This window comes from Euwallacea fornicatus, chromosome 18 (assembly GCF_040115645.1).
Source record: "Euwallacea fornicatus isolate EFF26 chromosome 18, ASM4011564v1, whole genome shotgun sequence".
Classification (NCBI taxonomy): Eukaryota; Metazoa; Arthropoda; class Insecta; order Coleoptera; family Curculionidae; genus Euwallacea; species Euwallacea fornicatus.
In genome coordinates, this window is record NC_089558.1 from 105,916 (window position 1) to 122,475 (window position 16,560).

General features: G+C 37.4%; 1 protein-coding gene and 1 long non-coding RNA gene across 9 annotated transcripts in view; one reads left to right on the plus strand and one right to left on the minus strand.

Annotated features, from left to right (window-relative positions):
• LOC136344945 (uncharacterized) overlaps window positions 1-16,560 on the plus strand; it is a 54,864-nt gene that overhangs the window by 24,269 nt on the left and 14,035 nt on the right. Inside the window, exons 3-4 of one of the 4 annotated variants that reach the window (XR_010733060.1) lie at window positions 246-4,439; window positions 4,502-5,438. This is a non-coding gene — a long non-coding RNA (uncharacterized lncRNA). Of the gene's footprint in view, window positions 1-245; window positions 4,440-4,501; window positions 5,439-16,560 lie in introns of those variants that run through there. The other 3 variants (XR_010733062.1, XR_010733061.1, XR_010733063.1) reach the window with 3 other exon arrangements.
• On the minus strand, window positions 923-15,679 carry LOC136344938 (MOG interacting and ectopic P-granules protein 1-like). 5 transcript variants are annotated; one of them, XM_066292852.1, is made up of 5 exons: window positions 12,130-15,679; window positions 9,068-9,268; window positions 7,030-7,137; window positions 6,737-6,909; window positions 923-4,387 (listed from the first exon to the last, which is right to left on the minus strand). In XM_066292852.1, the coding sequence occupies exons 1-2, from the start codon at window positions 15,531-15,533 to the stop codon at window positions 9,211-9,213; spliced, it is 3,462 nt and encodes a 1,153-aa protein (XP_066148949.1). In that variant the 5' UTR covers window positions 15,534-15,679; the 3' UTR covers window positions 923-4,387; window positions 6,737-6,909; window positions 7,030-7,137; window positions 9,068-9,210. The 5 variants fall into 5 exon arrangements, with proteins under 5 accessions (XP_066148949.1, XP_066148948.1, XP_066148947.1 ...); XM_066292851.1 differs by having other exon boundaries at window positions 6,737-6,949; XM_066292850.1 differs by having other exon boundaries at window positions 6,737-7,137.

Genomic DNA, 16,560 nt, shown 5'->3' on the forward strand with positions numbered 1-16,560 from the left:
GGAAAAACATATGAACTTTTTGGATTGTCAATCCTATCGAACTGACCAGTTTGTAGCAGTAATGAAGTATTTTCAACAAAATAAAATAGGGGGGTTGTAGCTGAAACAGTCGAGTTTCAAACCCAATGAACACCACCATAAATTCTTCTTCAAATTCAAAGCACTGCAAGTGACTTGTAATCATTGTGTTGATTACTTACATTGGACTATATTACTACTTATAATTTGTGTCGTTTCGTAATTAGATAGAATACTCTCCCATGACTGACACATCTATGGGCACGCATTGATGGCTGAAAACTTTTGTGCAGGACTCGGACAGCAGGACAGGGCTGGACATGGGGAAGGCACAGATCTGTGACATTCAGAATTATCTTCGGCTCGAGTGAACAAAAACCAAACCGCAGCAAACGGGCGTGAGAGACCGCCGTCTGATGGGTGATGGCCATGGGTGCGTGAAGTAAATGCAATTATTTTAATCATTCAATGCAAACCAGGGCCGTCGGCGACATTTTTTTTCGCCCATCGCGACAGTTTGGCCCTCTCGTAGCTGCTTTTCGATAAAGTCTCTTTTGACCGGTTTAACTTCTTTTGGGCAGTGGCGTAGAAGCTCCAGAGAGGCTTCGAAAATTTGGCAAGGTAACAACAAGCAGGGGCATTCGTATAAAAATGCAGTGGGCTATTCTGACTCATATTTAGGACATCGGTGATTTTATTCTAAGCTCTTTGAGCTCACTGTGGGTCAATGCCCACGTTTTTTCATTAAACACCTCTTGTCATTCAAGATTTGTGCGGCAACAATATAAGGTGTGTTCAAAAATAAACATTAAGGACTTAAATAATGCAAAGAGAAATCTTTCTGAAGATACACACTGGAGAATTAGTTCAACTGAGAAGGTAGATATACAATAAGACGACTGTATAAAATAATTCAATAATTTATTTTTTTTTAATTAGATTACAGCTAAATGATAATGTCAAGCTATATCTAAAACTAGAAATATTTTTCTTTGGTTTTATTTTATATACTTAGAACAAATCTGAAACAAGTAACAAAGTAAAGTCCTCAGGAGAGACTCTCGCTTCTTCTCCCTTGATGGATGACCATACTTTCATAGCTAAGTCTCTCCATTACAACCAACCAAAAGAGCCAGTTTGGCATATAATAAATTTCCTAACACCAACCTCTAGTTTTGCCTAAAAGTAAGTAGAACTCGCTCATTATTGTCTACACTTGAAACTTTTGGACAATTTCGCCAAAACCTAGGAAAATCCCTGAACGGAAATTCATACAAAAATCGCGATATGTTTTGTATACATCGACAGTGTTTCTCACAGTTAATTTTATATAACTTATAGTATGTAAGATAGTCAAATACGAGTCTATAAACCTTATACATCGATACACTGGAAACAGAAAGTGGCCCTAGTTTATAAATGTCGCGGGCCGATCGATAAGGAAAATGTATGTTAATGTATTATTCATTTGAAGCTCGATATCGAACAATGGGACTTAGCCTTAGGTGGTTCGGTTTTGATAAAGTGGAGTAAATAGGTGACACTCTTTGTTTTTGGTGGGCATCGAAATTGGTCAGAAAGAATTCAAGACGTGGAACCCCACTTCTGCATCTTTGCCCTGTCTTGGGTTAAATCGCGAATCCGGTAAATCAGTTCAACCTGCTATAAAGTACTTAAATTGGATTAAATAATACTCAATCTCTTTCATGAAATTTTACCCGTTTTGATTGGTTTCATTATTGTTACTAAGTCGGGCTTAAATTATCGTACATGTGATTGTTAAGTTCAGAATGATTTGTATTTCCATTCTGAAATTTGAGAATTCTATCAAAATTAGGAATTTCCCTTTAAAATTCGAAACCGTAAATTTTAAATCTTGACTTAAACAGTTATATTCTATAAAATCAGATTTATTTTTTCTTTGAAATGTTCGTTTAAGTCAACTTGAAATCTTTTGAGGAAATTTTCTAATTCTCTTTAAGTCAATTTAAATCCTAACATATGATTATAATAGAACACGATTTAAATCAGTGTTTAAACGCGAGATTAAAGTAGCTTTGTTAATCTCAACTAAATACTTATGACAAATTAGGTTAACCTACTCAAAAATTACCTTAAATTAATTATTAATTGCGATCTGTTAAGTTTCACTTTAAATCAGTTGAATTCTCTCTGGAATGAATATTTTACAAACTAGGTGAACTAGCCTGAACCTTAAATCCAGATGTAAATTGAATTAAATACCTTCAGATTTCCCTAAAACTGTGCTGATCACATTATTTTTATCTCGTATAAAATCGGAATTAAACCTCTTCTGATTAATATTAATTCTGCGCTCTGAAAACTTATTTTTTTAATTGGTTGAATCTTGCGGCATCAAGACCTTGAATAATCAGCTTCATCTACCTTAAAGCGTCGCTTAAATTGGGACTGAAACGTTGCTTTAAATTGAAAGAAATCTTCATAAATTGTGAACTAGATAAATCAGGTTAAGCGACTTTAAATTCAGAGTTAAATGGAACTAACTTAGATAATTTTTCATTGTGAGAAATTGTCGATTTAAATCTACTTGAAAGCTGAGAAATTACGACATAAGTAAATCAGTTTAACCTGCTTTATTTAAACCAGTTTCATTTTATTAATTCAGATTTAAAGTATCATTTAAATATATACGTTGATGCCGCAGTCAAATTCGAATACATCAGTTTGAATTTTTTAAAAAGTTGGGTTTTTATACACAAAATATGAAAATTTCAGTTAATCAGGATGAATCCTGCTGAAACATGGTGCGTTTAATCGGTAGTTGAACTTGAAAGGTTTTATTTTCGACTCTTAAGTGCTGCTTCAAATTTAATCTTCTTAAACTTAAATCAAGGTTGTTATAAATAAGTTGAATTCGTCTTTAAATCGTAGTAAATGCGACATTAAATTATTCCAAGGATTTCTGATGAATGTTAATTATATTTAAAGCTCTGGTGACTGCTTAAATTCTTGATGTAGTGATTCATTACATTCATTATTAAATTTCCTTAAAGCAGTTTGTAAAATTGAAGTATGATTTTCACTAGTCAGGTAATGCTTTGTCTCAAAAGCAAAATAACATTATCATTTTCCTATGGAAAAGACGCAATTGCGATCCCCATTATCCGTCCCCTGTCCAAAAATAGCATTCATCTCAGAAATTAATAAAGTTATTGTGAACTTTTAAGAAATCCTGTTTTTTGATAATTTGACGAGTTAATAACTAATCGATTCTTGAAAAAGTTTCTAGAGGTTAAACTATTTGAAATTTGTAACACATCCCGTTTGAGGAATTCCAAGTGACCATTTCCTATATTTGGAAAGAGCTTAAAGCTGCTTTAAATCACCACCTTATACAAACACTTTTTGACTGATTAACCTCAGACAATAAAGGGTACGTCTAAGATCACGTAGCTTTTGTATCCCCTTTTCTATATGTATATATATGCATTTTTCCTTTATCTACACCAACCTAGAAGGCTTTATACCAACAAAAACCCTTGGTATGCCTTGCAGAGGCCTTATTACCCTAACAAAAAACGAAACAAGCAAAGAAAGAAGCTGAATAATGAAACGTGTAAAAATTTAACTTTACATAGCCAACAACAAGTCTTATTATAGAAAAGTACTCCCTAAAGAACAATAATAATTTCGCTATCTAATTACCACTTAATACCAAACCGAGTTTGGCGCAGTATACAGGGTATTTGGCAATAGTTTTTTGAATGTCCCAATGCACAAAATGGTTGCACTGCAAAGCCCTGTACATTCATATGGGCGATCTGTACCTTCACAGGTTACAAGAAAAGGTACCATTGTGAAGCGTTTCGATGTAAAAAATAATGGGCCTCCGTCCCAAATTCGCCCATATGGATCAACTAATCCAGATAAATGCTATATTATTCGAAAATTCATAGAATTTGATAGTTTTTGGTAATAAATTTACATCTATACAGTAAAAATACGTCAACTTAATGGAACGAATATTGCACGGAAAGAATTGGGGAAAACGAAGTTAGAGTAGGTACTTAAAGCAAAACTTGCCTCAACTAAGCACAATCTAACATTCCTACAAGAGCTATATACAGAAATTCACATAGTAACACATTCAATAACCTAGTTTCTAATTATATACAGATGCCTGATCTTAATGTTTAAGATACATTCACTTTATACATGAGGAACATTTTTAATAAGCGTGGAATGTCTTCACATTTACAATAAAAAGTATAGGTACTTTAGTCCCAACTCTATCAATTTTGTAAAAATAGGGCTTGTGAACGTCCATAGTATACATTTTCTTGAAGACTGGGGGAAAATCTCTGAAGATGCAAAGCAGCAGCTTTTCCTGCAACAAAATGGTACGCATTTGAATAACTACAAGATGCGGGTTCCAATATGTAAGATGACGCATTAGTTTCTAATTTAATTTCATGCTAAATGATACCTATTGTTAGGGCAGACTAAACACAATGGAACCTCGATAGTTGTTTGAAGTAGAAAGGTGCCAATTATCAAGACAAAGAGTACAAAATTTCAATTAACAGTCGAGTTTGGGCTGGTTTATGAGGCTATTGACTGATGGTTAAGTCAACGAAGAGGAGGTTATTGTCTTTTGGGGGGTAACACATTCTCCATGCTATTAAACTTTCACACAAAAATCTATTTGGACTCATTTGGGTGACATCATGACTCACCCGCGGTTAATTCAATGATCTAAATTTGTTATTAAAAGATTCATATCGGAAAGTTTATACAAGGCCCGGGTACATTAGCGACGATTATATCATTAATGGATCTAATAGAAGAAGGTCACTAACTTTAGAGAGATGATGAGATGGGTGTCAAATGTTGTCCGTGCTCTCAAAGCAGCTTTTATTAATGTGTTTTACCGACTTTACGTCCGGTATTTTACGCATGAAAAACTAGTGAAGTTCGTTATTTGCTGAACATCGAATATCATTGATGTTGTGTATGCAAGAAGTCTCGCGGTTTGAGTTAAATACTGCAAAAATGTCTCGAATAATAACAAATTTTCCGTAAATAAATAAGTAAAATCCAACAGCAAAGTCGCTGCAGATGGAACGTGTCTAGAAAGGGTGTATAAAAACTTTTTATCGCATCTTGGCGATAAAACTGTGCAAAAATTTGAAGAATTTCTAGCGAACATTTTGCCGCTCTGGCGATAAGTCGGGGAAAGAAGCGAAGGACGTGCCCTGGGAGCCCGCAAGACTTCGAATTGGCTCAACTTCCCAGGATGACTTTGAAAGACCCAAAGCCAAGAAAAAGAGCAAGAAGCCCACCTCTGCCCTTACTACTGTCACCACCTCAACCAACGAGAACAAAACAGTATTAGATCCAACCAGAGATATAATGATACACACCCTAGGGAGACATCCATATTCACCATTTTTTCACACATTCGAGATGATCAAAACTGCTGATATCATTTTTTTTTTGTCGATTTTCGATTTTCTGAAGAAAATTAAACAACAGTTATTGTGGTAGTTCACATGTCTTTGTTTCTTTTTTTTTTATTCTAGTAATATACAGTATTATTCTTATTCAACGCTCATCATTGGGATCTCAATAACGATAATGGATACGAAGTCGGTTAAACTGAGACAAAGTTGCACAATTTGGACCTCATTAAAATGCCTTTTTGAAATTTGAAAAAACGTTTCTTTTCTTTACTGAGGTTACTTGAAGAAATAATTAAAAACGAATGACACACACAAGCAAATTAGTTTTTTTATACGTTGATCAAATTGAAATACTAAACCTTGACATGTGATACATCGTCGCAATTAGAAAAAATAACTGAATTGAAAAATGCAAAAATCTAAGATGGCGAACATAAGAAAAAACGAAGTTGATGATGGTTACAGTAAACCTAAACGTCAGATTTCAAATATAATATCACCACTGCGTAGAAGAGAAAAAGTAGCAATTATGAAACGTCATTCATTTTTTATTATTTCTCTAAAGAACCCCAATAAAGAAAAGAAACATTTTCTCAAAATTTAGGTTTTTTACGGATACCTTCGGAAGTAATCGAAATATTGCAAATTTTAAAAAGGTATTTTATTGAGTTCGAAATTGCGCAACTTTGTGTCAATTTAACTAACCTCGTATCTCTTATAGTTGCTGAGATCCTAATGATCCACTCATCTTATACAAGATGTAGTGATAAAATTCCTCTAAAATTTATTGAGAAACGTGGATCTTGTATTCAAAAACTTGAGACCCTGAAAGAAGGAAAAAAAAAATTTTTTAGAATTATTTTGGTTTTACGGCAGTAAACTCCCCGATCCCGAATTTCCCCCTATTTTGATAAATTGATGTAACTTTTAATAGCATCGATAATTCGCTTTACAAAGAGGTATTTATAAGTAGAAACTTTGAGGATTATTTTCGTGATATACAATAATTCGTTCACTAAGAGTACTAAACTCAATTCTTTTATGAAACTGAAGGTTTTCCGTGTTTGATGAAAATGCAGGTCTACAAAACGAGGCTTTTAGTCACACTCTTCGAATATCAGTGAATAAGTTTTATTTGGGAAGTATCAAAATTACTCGAATTTATTGAGAAACTGAAACAACTTGAAATATTTCTTAGAGCTGCAGAATCGTTTTTGACTCCTGAGCAATTGAGATTATCTTCCCATTCTTCTATTTACTGCACACACGCAGACCTCAATTATAAGCCTACTTTCCATTGACCACTTTGTGGAGAGCGTTCTCCATTCTCCATGAACCGAAATTTCCATTATTGGCCGAAGTTTCTCGCCACAAGCCGGGACAATTTACCATCGTCCAACCGCAACCTCCAGTGTCAGCTCTGTATTGATTTCGCAGGGTCGATACTCTGTAGAGAAAATTACGCCTCAGCCAACCATTAAGCTCTACTGTGTGTCAAATGGAAGAAATGCGTTATTAAATGGGCGACGTTGTCGAATTTCCCACTCCCGGAAAAGTGTTAACCTACATTCCTGTTTAAATTTGGCCCTCCGCCCCTAGGAAATCGATACGTTGAATCTGCCAGTTAATGGATTAATATTTATCCAGGATGATGGAAATTTCTTGCGGATTTCGACTGAAAGAAAAAGGCAATTTAAGGTTTCTAAAATTGAGGTCAATACTTAAACGACGTCTCAGTATGTAAATGGCAACGATGTCACGTTGATTTCCCAAAATAACAAGGCAGACTCATTCAGGGGACGGAAAATGTGACAAAGTGAGGAACTGTCAATGTGTCAGCGCTAGGTTGCCAAATTCTCGAAATAATCCCCATCTTCCTTTAAAAAATAGAAGCAAATTTCTTCAGCCTCGATATTCGTTGAGTAGCCAAGATTCAAATCTGATAGTTCAGGTTTGTACTTAGAGGTCTTTCAACCCGTTTCGCGATATTCATCTGTGTAGGAGTTAAATTACGACCAATCGGGACGTTTCCAAGACAAAAACGTGATGGAGTAGTTGAGATTAGGGTTTCCTTGTAAACGATTTAGTGCGTTTGTTAGTGTAATTTTGTGCGATTTTTCTCAACATTTCGATAAACACAAGTTGAAGCTGACAATAAAACTTGAACAATTTACAATTCAAAGCGACGTCCGTTATGGTTTAGAGACAGCAAACTCTTTTACTGTGATTAAAAAATTGACTTTTCGTGGCTTTGACGCAGCTGCCCGTTGGGTATTATTATGTTCATGGTTCATTGGATAGCGTGAAAAACAGATTGCGTCATTATTCACGCATTAAATTGCCTAAACATCCAGCAAACGGACCATAAAGAACATTAATCTCTAGAAGCTAATTTTCAGGAACTAAACAAATAGTTTTCAAATTAAAGTTGAACGGCAACAATGCAACGTTTATTTGTCAAACCAATGAGGTGAACACGGCATGGGTGCAAGAAAGACAGCGACAGCAGGTCTATACGTTATCAATTCTCTCTAATGAACAATTTTAATTCTAAAACCTCGTTTTTCAATTATATTTTAAGATTGGTTTATTTCAACCCTGAGGGTGTTTTTTTTTTAATTCAATTTCATTCGAAAAGGGGCACGTCTGCTATCAACTGGACCTAACCTTGTTAGTTTTTGGAACTTTTTTCCATAATACATGAGGCCGAATTGACTGATGTCCGCTAAGATTAAACTCAGAGCCTTCCAGCATCGTCGGCAACCCGGTAGGGTCACGAGTTCGCAGTCAGAGCGGAGAATCTATTTTAAACTCGGACGAGAAGGCACTTCTTTAAGATCTACACAAATCGCGTTTTTCCTGTTCCGGACTTTGCCGACGTTCAAATGCAAATTAGATCACCAGCGAGTGCCTTAAAGTTTTTTACAAACTCGTTTCCTCATCACTGATACCACCGGAAGTAAATTCTAACGTAATTCCCTTTTAATCCATTTAAGGGTAATGGAGTTTAGAGGGTGAAAATGGCAACGGTGCAACACTCATTTGTCAAACTAGGATAACGGACATCGACGGCGGAGCTATAAATGGGACAGAGACGGCGATAAGATATTCCCTGTCAGTTTTTGAACGGCAGGTTGCCAGACTTTCATAAAAGTCTTTTGTCGTTACAATTTAGATCAGGTTGAGTCCAACCTGAAGCGCTGGTAATCGGTTTGAGGCTTTCCACGAATTTTTCCCTACTGCTATATAAAGTTATGTAATCTAAAAAGGTACTAATCTAATGCATATACAAGTTTCAAAGTAGTTCAATGACTGTTGTACGCTCATCGTCCATGTTTAGAGAATCAATGATCGATTGGCGGTTTACGAACTAAACAGCAAAGAAGCCCATTAGCAGTAGAACGATCCAGATGATAAATATAACGGCTCTTAATATGTGTAATTTATTACTTGGCAGGATTCAATTGACTGTTAATTTCGCTCTTAAGGCATCTTTGATGCGAATGGGAGCAATATATCATGGTGGTCGAGAACGTGTTGATATGCCCCATAAATTTCGCGAGTTGTAATTCACGTACCTTTGAAGTGTATGTTAATTTACTGACCTGGAAAGACACCAACATGAAAGTTACTTGGAAAAGAGAGCTTCGAAGTCGAACCCTGTAAACGTTGGTTCCAGGTTGTTATTCCTGGAGAGCTGCTGCTGCTGGTTCCTCCAAAAGGTGCCTTTTGAAGGCTGAAGCCTGTGTTATTCGCCCATTGCTGCTAGGGATGGGAGGGCCCATGGGTTGTAGCCTTTGTTTTGACTGGAACCAAAGAAAAATATCAAATAATCGACATTTGTATGACGGACACGATCGTGTCTAACAATCGTTTTGCAAGATAAGCCTTCAATGCAAAATGTAAAAGGTTGGAACACTATATTCCTTGTTAATAAATTCATTATTATTAAGTTGAAAGTAGTATGATATATAGCTGGTAATTAAAGCATTCTTTGGTGGCCACAATGTTTGTTAGATTAAAAGGATTAGAATTCCATTAGGCGAGAGATTCAGTTATCAACATAACAGCAAATGAGCTCAATATTATATGGGAGGAATAATTATTCGTATCTGAGATTATTTTTAACATTGCTGCAAATTGTTGTTATTAATTTGCGCTAGTTATAATCGCTTTATATGCAGATTTTCAAGCCCAGAGAGTGCTACATCGCCTCATACTTTGCTTGTGCATTCAATTAAAAAGCCTCAATATTTGAAAATTAATTTTAGTTAGTGATAAAATCCCTACTAGAAGCTAGTTTTAGTAGGGATTTTGTTAGTCAGATTGCGGAACTCACAAGGTGAAAGGAGTCCAAAGATTTTTCGAATCCTCTTTCCCTTATTGAGATTGACATTCTCTCTTCATTCCTAATGCTTGGGATGGTCACACTATAGACTGAACACAATCATTTGCAATTTTCCTTCTAAATTAACGTTGTCTTTTTATCTTGTCCGTTGCTATGTACTAAGCGACGATGATATTAGCAGGAAGAAAAGAGAATGGTGGAGAATCACAGTAACGACAAAAGTTGCAGCTTCTTTTCAAATTAATGAGGGCGGAAAGAAGATCTGTGAAAATATTGCACCCTAGTAAGCGGAAAATTTAGAAAAACCTTTAAGGTTCACAAAAAGAAAAAATCGTAGAATAAAAGAAAACATGGTAAAGAGAGAAATATGTTCGATCAAAGACTGTAAATTAAGTGGAACACCTGCAAAAGTGGATACCTTTACAAGAATAAAAGATTAATTTTAAGGAAGAACTGCGACAGAACTGGCGAGCTAGTAAAAAGAATGGAAAATGTTAGAAACTCATAGTAAAGAAGGCTTTCATAAAGTGAGGGAATATAAGCAAAAAACTTAGCAGGGAGGAAAGGAATTTAATGGAGAGGATGAACAGCTAGATCTGGAAAAGAGTCATTAGCTTGAAAAACCTTTTTTGGGGCTGTTAAACTATATCAGAAAATTAAGTTAGGCCCAGCTAGAACATTTCAAACATTGGGGTGTGTAGGGTCTTACTTAGCTACGTGGTCCAACTTCAAAGGGTGAATCTTTGTGTTTTTCTAACACGAAAAATTTATATAAACACAGATCCAATAATGCTTCGTTTTCAAGATACAGGGTGTCAAACTTTAAAAAAAATAGTTTTTTGGTAATAATCTCAATAATTTTTTAGCCAATTTGGTTAAAATATAGTAGTGTTATTTACTTTTATTATTGTTATTTATGAGCCACTGATTTTTTTAAAACTTTTATATTTTTATCCCATTAAGCAACCAAAAATACAACTTTTTTGGCTCTTTAATCTTTTTTGCATCAAGTCGCATTTAATTGTTAACACTAAAAAATTATAAAATTTGAAAGAGTCAATAGCACATAAATAACAACAATAACCATAAATAGCCCTCCCAAATTTTAACCAAATTGGCTAAAGTATTATTAACAGTTTTTTGAAAAAACGATTTTTTTTTATTTGACTCCCTGTATCATGAAAAGAAAGCATTTCTAGACATATGTTTAGTTGAACTTTTCGTTGTAGAATCGTTTAAAGAATTACCCTTTCAAACTTGACCACGTACTTAGATAACAGCCTGTATATTCTATGTATCATTTGCACCACATCACCATAAGCTTCGTTTACCTAAGCCAGGCTGAAAATGGTAAGATAATACATGGGGTAAACAACAGTGCTAAGTTAACGCTGGTTTACATAGTAAGTTTAAACTTGGTGCAAATGGTGCTTAATGATACTCTTTCGAAATACATTGTTATAGATTACTTATAGGTCTTTGCTTATGAGATATTTCCTTTTTTTGGGAGTCCATGATAGAAATATTTTAGATCTAATTATAGAATAATCGTGTTTGCTTGGAATTTAAAAATCGGTATTTACACCCATTTGAATGGAATCTAATTTGGTAGCATTAAACCGTTGTAATACAATACCCACCTAAATCACATTTCAAGGCAAACACAATAAAATGACGTAAATGCGATAATAAACTTTAATAAATTTGTCGACGATATCATACTACGTATTATCACGTTTGTCGTATCGTTTCTCTTTGAAATAAGCAATTTTATCGAAAAATGGCTCTTGTATTTCATAACCTACAGGGTAGTCTACCCCACATCTCGACAACGTGCGTTACTGGATCTAAAATTCTTGATTCGAATGGAATATCCAATATTTCGACGCAGTTTGGGAATCGCCATGTAATTTGGAATATTCTACTCAATTCTGATTATGAAGACTTTGAGGTATTTATTTTTGAAATATGAAGAGATTTTGACGACCAGATGTACAACTGCCATAAAATATAGTGTTCCATTTAAATAAAGAAAATTTACTTAAAGTATTGGAAAAATATAGAAGTGTCTGATATGGTTGGCGCAGCACTTGATATATGCAGTGTTAAATGGGTCACCCTGTAGGGAGGTACGTAGCTTTTGCATTAATAGAGAAAAATGAAAAATATGATTGCTACGAATATCAAAATTAAGGGATTTCTGCCTCAAACTAGTATTTATAAGCTAGAAAAAAATTCACTTATTTTGTTTTTTAAATTAAAATTTTTGCCTTCTTAACAATACTATTTTACTTAACAAAACTCTTATAAATTACTCACCTTCCAAACAATGGATGCCACAACTGCGAATGCCCATCCTGTATATCCTCTATACTCCCCGTGGTACTCCCTACCTCCGGAACATCCTCCATCCTCATCGAAGATGACGTCACTATACCATTACTCTTCCCACTCCCTTTTTTGGTCTGCACATGCACCCCCGAAAGGTCAATTGGAGCCTGTTTATGCGTCTCTCCACCACTTTTCTCTTGCATACCAAAACTGAAACTCCCTGATTTCTTGCTCAAAGGCGACACCATTGGTCTGCTACCGTTCTGCATCAATATCTGCTGCTGTTGCTGCTGATACAGTTGCTGTTGCTGATGCTGCCGCAATAGCTTTTGCTGCTGCATTTGCTGCACCTTCTGATGATCCTGCATTATTTGCTGATGTAGTCTTTTCTCTTGCTCATTGTACTGCGACAGCATCATTCCGTCCCTTGTTTTTCTCTGCAAGACTGATGGGCTCAGTTGTGGGTTGCTTCTGCTTGTTGAACTGATGTTTTTATGACTAAAAGGATTAAACTGAGTATCTACTGAAAGGCCATTCTGAGGAATCCCTCCTAAACCTAAATAAGGATTTTGCCAGTTTTGGCTACTTAAAGCTGCATGACTGAAGGCTGGATGAGGTTGTGGTTGTTGTGATTTTGAATACCCATTTGAAGGTTGCGAATTATATTTGCTTTGCTGCTGACTATGTCCTTGTGGTTTCTTTTGTGATGGGCGATGTTGTTGAGGTATAGTAGAACTCTCGTAAGGGCTTTTATTCTTTAGCATGCTGGCTTGCATCATCGCTTCCTGCCACATGGAGAGTTCAATGGGGTTGTTAAACGCAATTGGAGGCATTGGAGGAAACCCTAAGGGCGAAGGCATCTTGTTTCCAAGCATCATTTGGAGACTTGGATGGAGCTCTCTTAGCTGAGCAGGCATGTAGGGCAATGATGAAGCTGCGTACAATGCTTGAAACAGCTCGTTATGATTGGGGTAGCCGCCCATATGGTCAAATGGGTTGGGAAATCCTGGCCAAAGAAGCGGATTGAAGGCTGCTTCATTTGCTGCATCAATATCGTTAGCCAAAGACGTTTTATTGTCTGTCTGATGATGTTTAGGGGCTGCAGCATCATTTTTACGTTTCTCAGCACTCTTTTCTTGATTATTGTTAGGCTCATTGGTTTTGGGTCTGTGAGGTACACGCTCAGTACTTTTTTTGGTAACATTAGAATGGCTGCTTTTTATGGCCCCCAAAAGCTTATCTTTGTATATCACCAAAATATCATCTAGTGGCACGTTTTTGTTGGTATGCCCGCTCAGAATTTTAAGAATTTCCCGTCTAGGGTGTCTCAGCAGGTCTGGAAATACATCCTTAGGTACCATCAGTGGATTGGGAATGTCAATTTCAAGCAGCAATTGCTTATATTCTGTTAAAGGATCTTCTGTCTCACTTGAAGCATTGAGGAGACTCAGCAATCTCGGAGTATCCGGTAACACTCCGTGATCTTTTGATGATTGTTTCTTTACAGTCTCAACTTCTTTATCTAAAAGAGTTTTAAGGGTTATATCAGTTTTGATTTTCTTGGTAGGGGGTTCTAAGTCTGTGACAATTTCTTCAGAGCAAGTCACAGTTGGACTTGCAGATTTGCGGGATTCTCCCAAATCTAAAGGCTCTTTTGCTTTTGTAAGAGCAGGATCTAAGTTACTGGATAATTTGCTGAGCGAGGTTGCCAATAATGACTCTAGAAACGCAGATCTTGGTTTGGAGATTGTGCTTGTAGTGGAGACTAGGTCGGGAGAGGCAGGAATTGCAGGAATTCCACTTGGTTGTGGAGACTGAATTGCTTCAGAGCTTTGGGAGGCTGGCCTTGGAGGCTGCATTCTTGGAGATGAGTCTCTCCTTCTTATTCTAAGGTCCGTGGGACCTGCGTCTTCCAATGTGGGTTTATTTTCGTTTTTTTGAGTAGTTTTTATCGTTAAGTCTAGGCAAATTCCTTCATCTGATTCTGATTCTTGTTCAGGAGTCGTTGAGGATTCAGCTTCAGCAACTTCGTTCTGTAGTGAGCTAGTTATGTTTAGGTCCGTTTCTTCAGGTTTTGGTGAGTTTATTTTTATCTCAGTTTCTTCTACTGGAGTTGTTTTAATTTCCTTTTCAGGCTTCGCTTGGTCATCTAAATCAGCGTTGCTTTCAACTGCATCATCGTATTCCCCCTCAGTGTCTATAGATTCTTCTACTGCCATGTCTTTCGGGCCTTCCTGTGGGGTTTTGTGATCGTACAAATCAGATTCAGGAGTATCTGTGATCTCCTGAGTATTTTCTTCATGTTTTAGATCTAAATTGAATGTTTCACGCAAATTGGTTGGTTCTTCATTAGAAGCCTTATTGCTTTCTTCAGAGGTGGAGAAGTCTTTTATGCAGTGATCTTCCAGCATTTCGTCATCAAATGCACTTTCTGAGTCGAACCCATGGGGGCTTTGCAAGGATTGTTCGAGTCTTGAGAGTATGTCGTTCATGGACATTTCGTCATCATCATTGTAGCTGCAGCCTTCAGATTTGGCTTCAGAGTTGGTAAGTTCTTCGTGGACTTCTGGGGAGTTCAGTTTGGTGTTATTTGAGGTGGAATCTTTGGAGTGTTCTTCCGGATGCGGATTCCAATTTCCGGACTGCATATGCTGTTTCAGTTCCAACTCCGCCACTGCCAATAGATTGTCGAGCGGACTGACGTCACACACTTTATCGGGCGTGCTGCACTCGGGGATTGTGCGCGCGAAGTCCTGCTCCGAAGCAATGTTTACACTTTTGGGTAAATCTTCAGGGGATGGTATGCGCTTTATGGTATGGGACGGTAACAACGACTCAATATTCACGCTTTCGGTGGTTACCCATGAAGGTTCTGAAGCTTGCTCCGATTCTGGGAACTGCACGGAGGTGGAGTGCTGCTGACCCTTGGACTTCCGCGATCGGCGCTTATGGTGGTGCCGATGGTGGTGTCCATGGGTGGTGTGCGCGGGTGAAGAGTCCTCATCAGCCGACGCCCGAGGGGCGGCCAGCATCTCGGTGCGAGGGATGGCCCGCCAACCGTGGGGAGTTTTCGTCAATAAAATGCGATTTCTCTTGTCGTAATCCTCGCATTTCACGTCCACGATGCGCGTATTTTCTTGCCGGACCCACACGAAAATAGGGTTAACTCGCGGTGGTCGATCTAGAGCGGGCGAAGAGCTGCGACTCTGTTTACCAACGGCGGCAGAGGCCCGGCGGCGGTGGTGGCGGCGGCGGCCGGGGGCAGCGGCGCGCGTCTCCGGCCCCCCGTCCGCATCGATCGACTCGGGCCGTCGGCGGGGTCGCCCTGGGCGTCGGGACAGGGCGGCCAGGGGGATCAGACCCGGCACGGGTGGCCGAGACCCGCCGCTCATGAGATGACAACCGAACGATGAGAGTGCATCGGCATTCGCCCAGCAACAGATTCTGTTTCACTCCACTTTAAACCTACACAATTCACACAACAGAATTTCAACTATCGCGAGTGATGTTTAATCACTGTGCCGGGTAGTTACCTACTTGAACGTTGGTTTGAAACTGGCTGAAATTTGCCTAGAGTTTGTTGGCCCGTAGGCGGATCTTCCGGGACCCTACTTCGGTGGAAGGCCGCCCATCGTGCGCACTGGACGCACTCTCGGGGGGAAACCCGATAGGAGCTGCCAACTGGCGAGTGTGAACGCAACTAAGTGCTGACATAGCGTAACCTTGAGCTTCAACTTTACGGTTGGTCAAAGACATGAGGGGGTGTAACTGGAAGATCGAGAACGATGATAAGGACCTGTATATGTAGGTAAAATGATTTTTTTTGGACAATTGTTACGTGAATGAATTTCGGCAATAAAACCCAACTCAACTAGAAACCAACAAGTTCTGCGATAATATGCCTAATTTGAGAAAGAAAAAACGAATAAACAATTGAAAGAGACACGTCAACTTAAAACTCATGTACTATTACTAATCACCACCTGTCTAGCAGATATGTATCAGTCCATGAGTAGTACCAAAAAATAATACTATGAAAAAATATGGTATTTTGCACAACCACATTTCCTAAAAACTTATATGATACATTAAAAAATTAATGAAAAGAACAATTTTTTTAATAACGGTTATATTTTGGTATCTGCTTTAATTTCGTTTATGCTGTTCAGCGCCTCTTTAAATCTCAAATTGAAATTTTTAGGTTTGCTTTTACATATGTATGAATTTTATTGAAATATAAAAAAATCGTTTTATTCTTACATTTTAGTACACATATCTATGCAATTACATATGTTCCTATATGTAGTTCCTTTAGAATGTTCCAAATGTTTCCGAGAACATAAATAAGTACCAAAACAACTCAGTATTAAAAAAAATTGTATCGAAACTCGGTGTGTGATTATCGAAGAGAGATTAATT

Excerpts from the sequence above, each read along its gene's own strand:
- LOC136344938 (XM_066292849.1), bottom strand. The coding sequence starts at position 15,533 with ATGAGCGGCGGGTCTCGGCCACCCGTGCCGGGTCTGATCCCCCTGGCC. Across the intron at positions 9,269-12,129 it reads TGGCATCCATTGTTTGGAAG|TCAAAACAAAGGCTACAACC; the intron begins GTGAGTAATTTA and ends CTTTGGTTCCAG.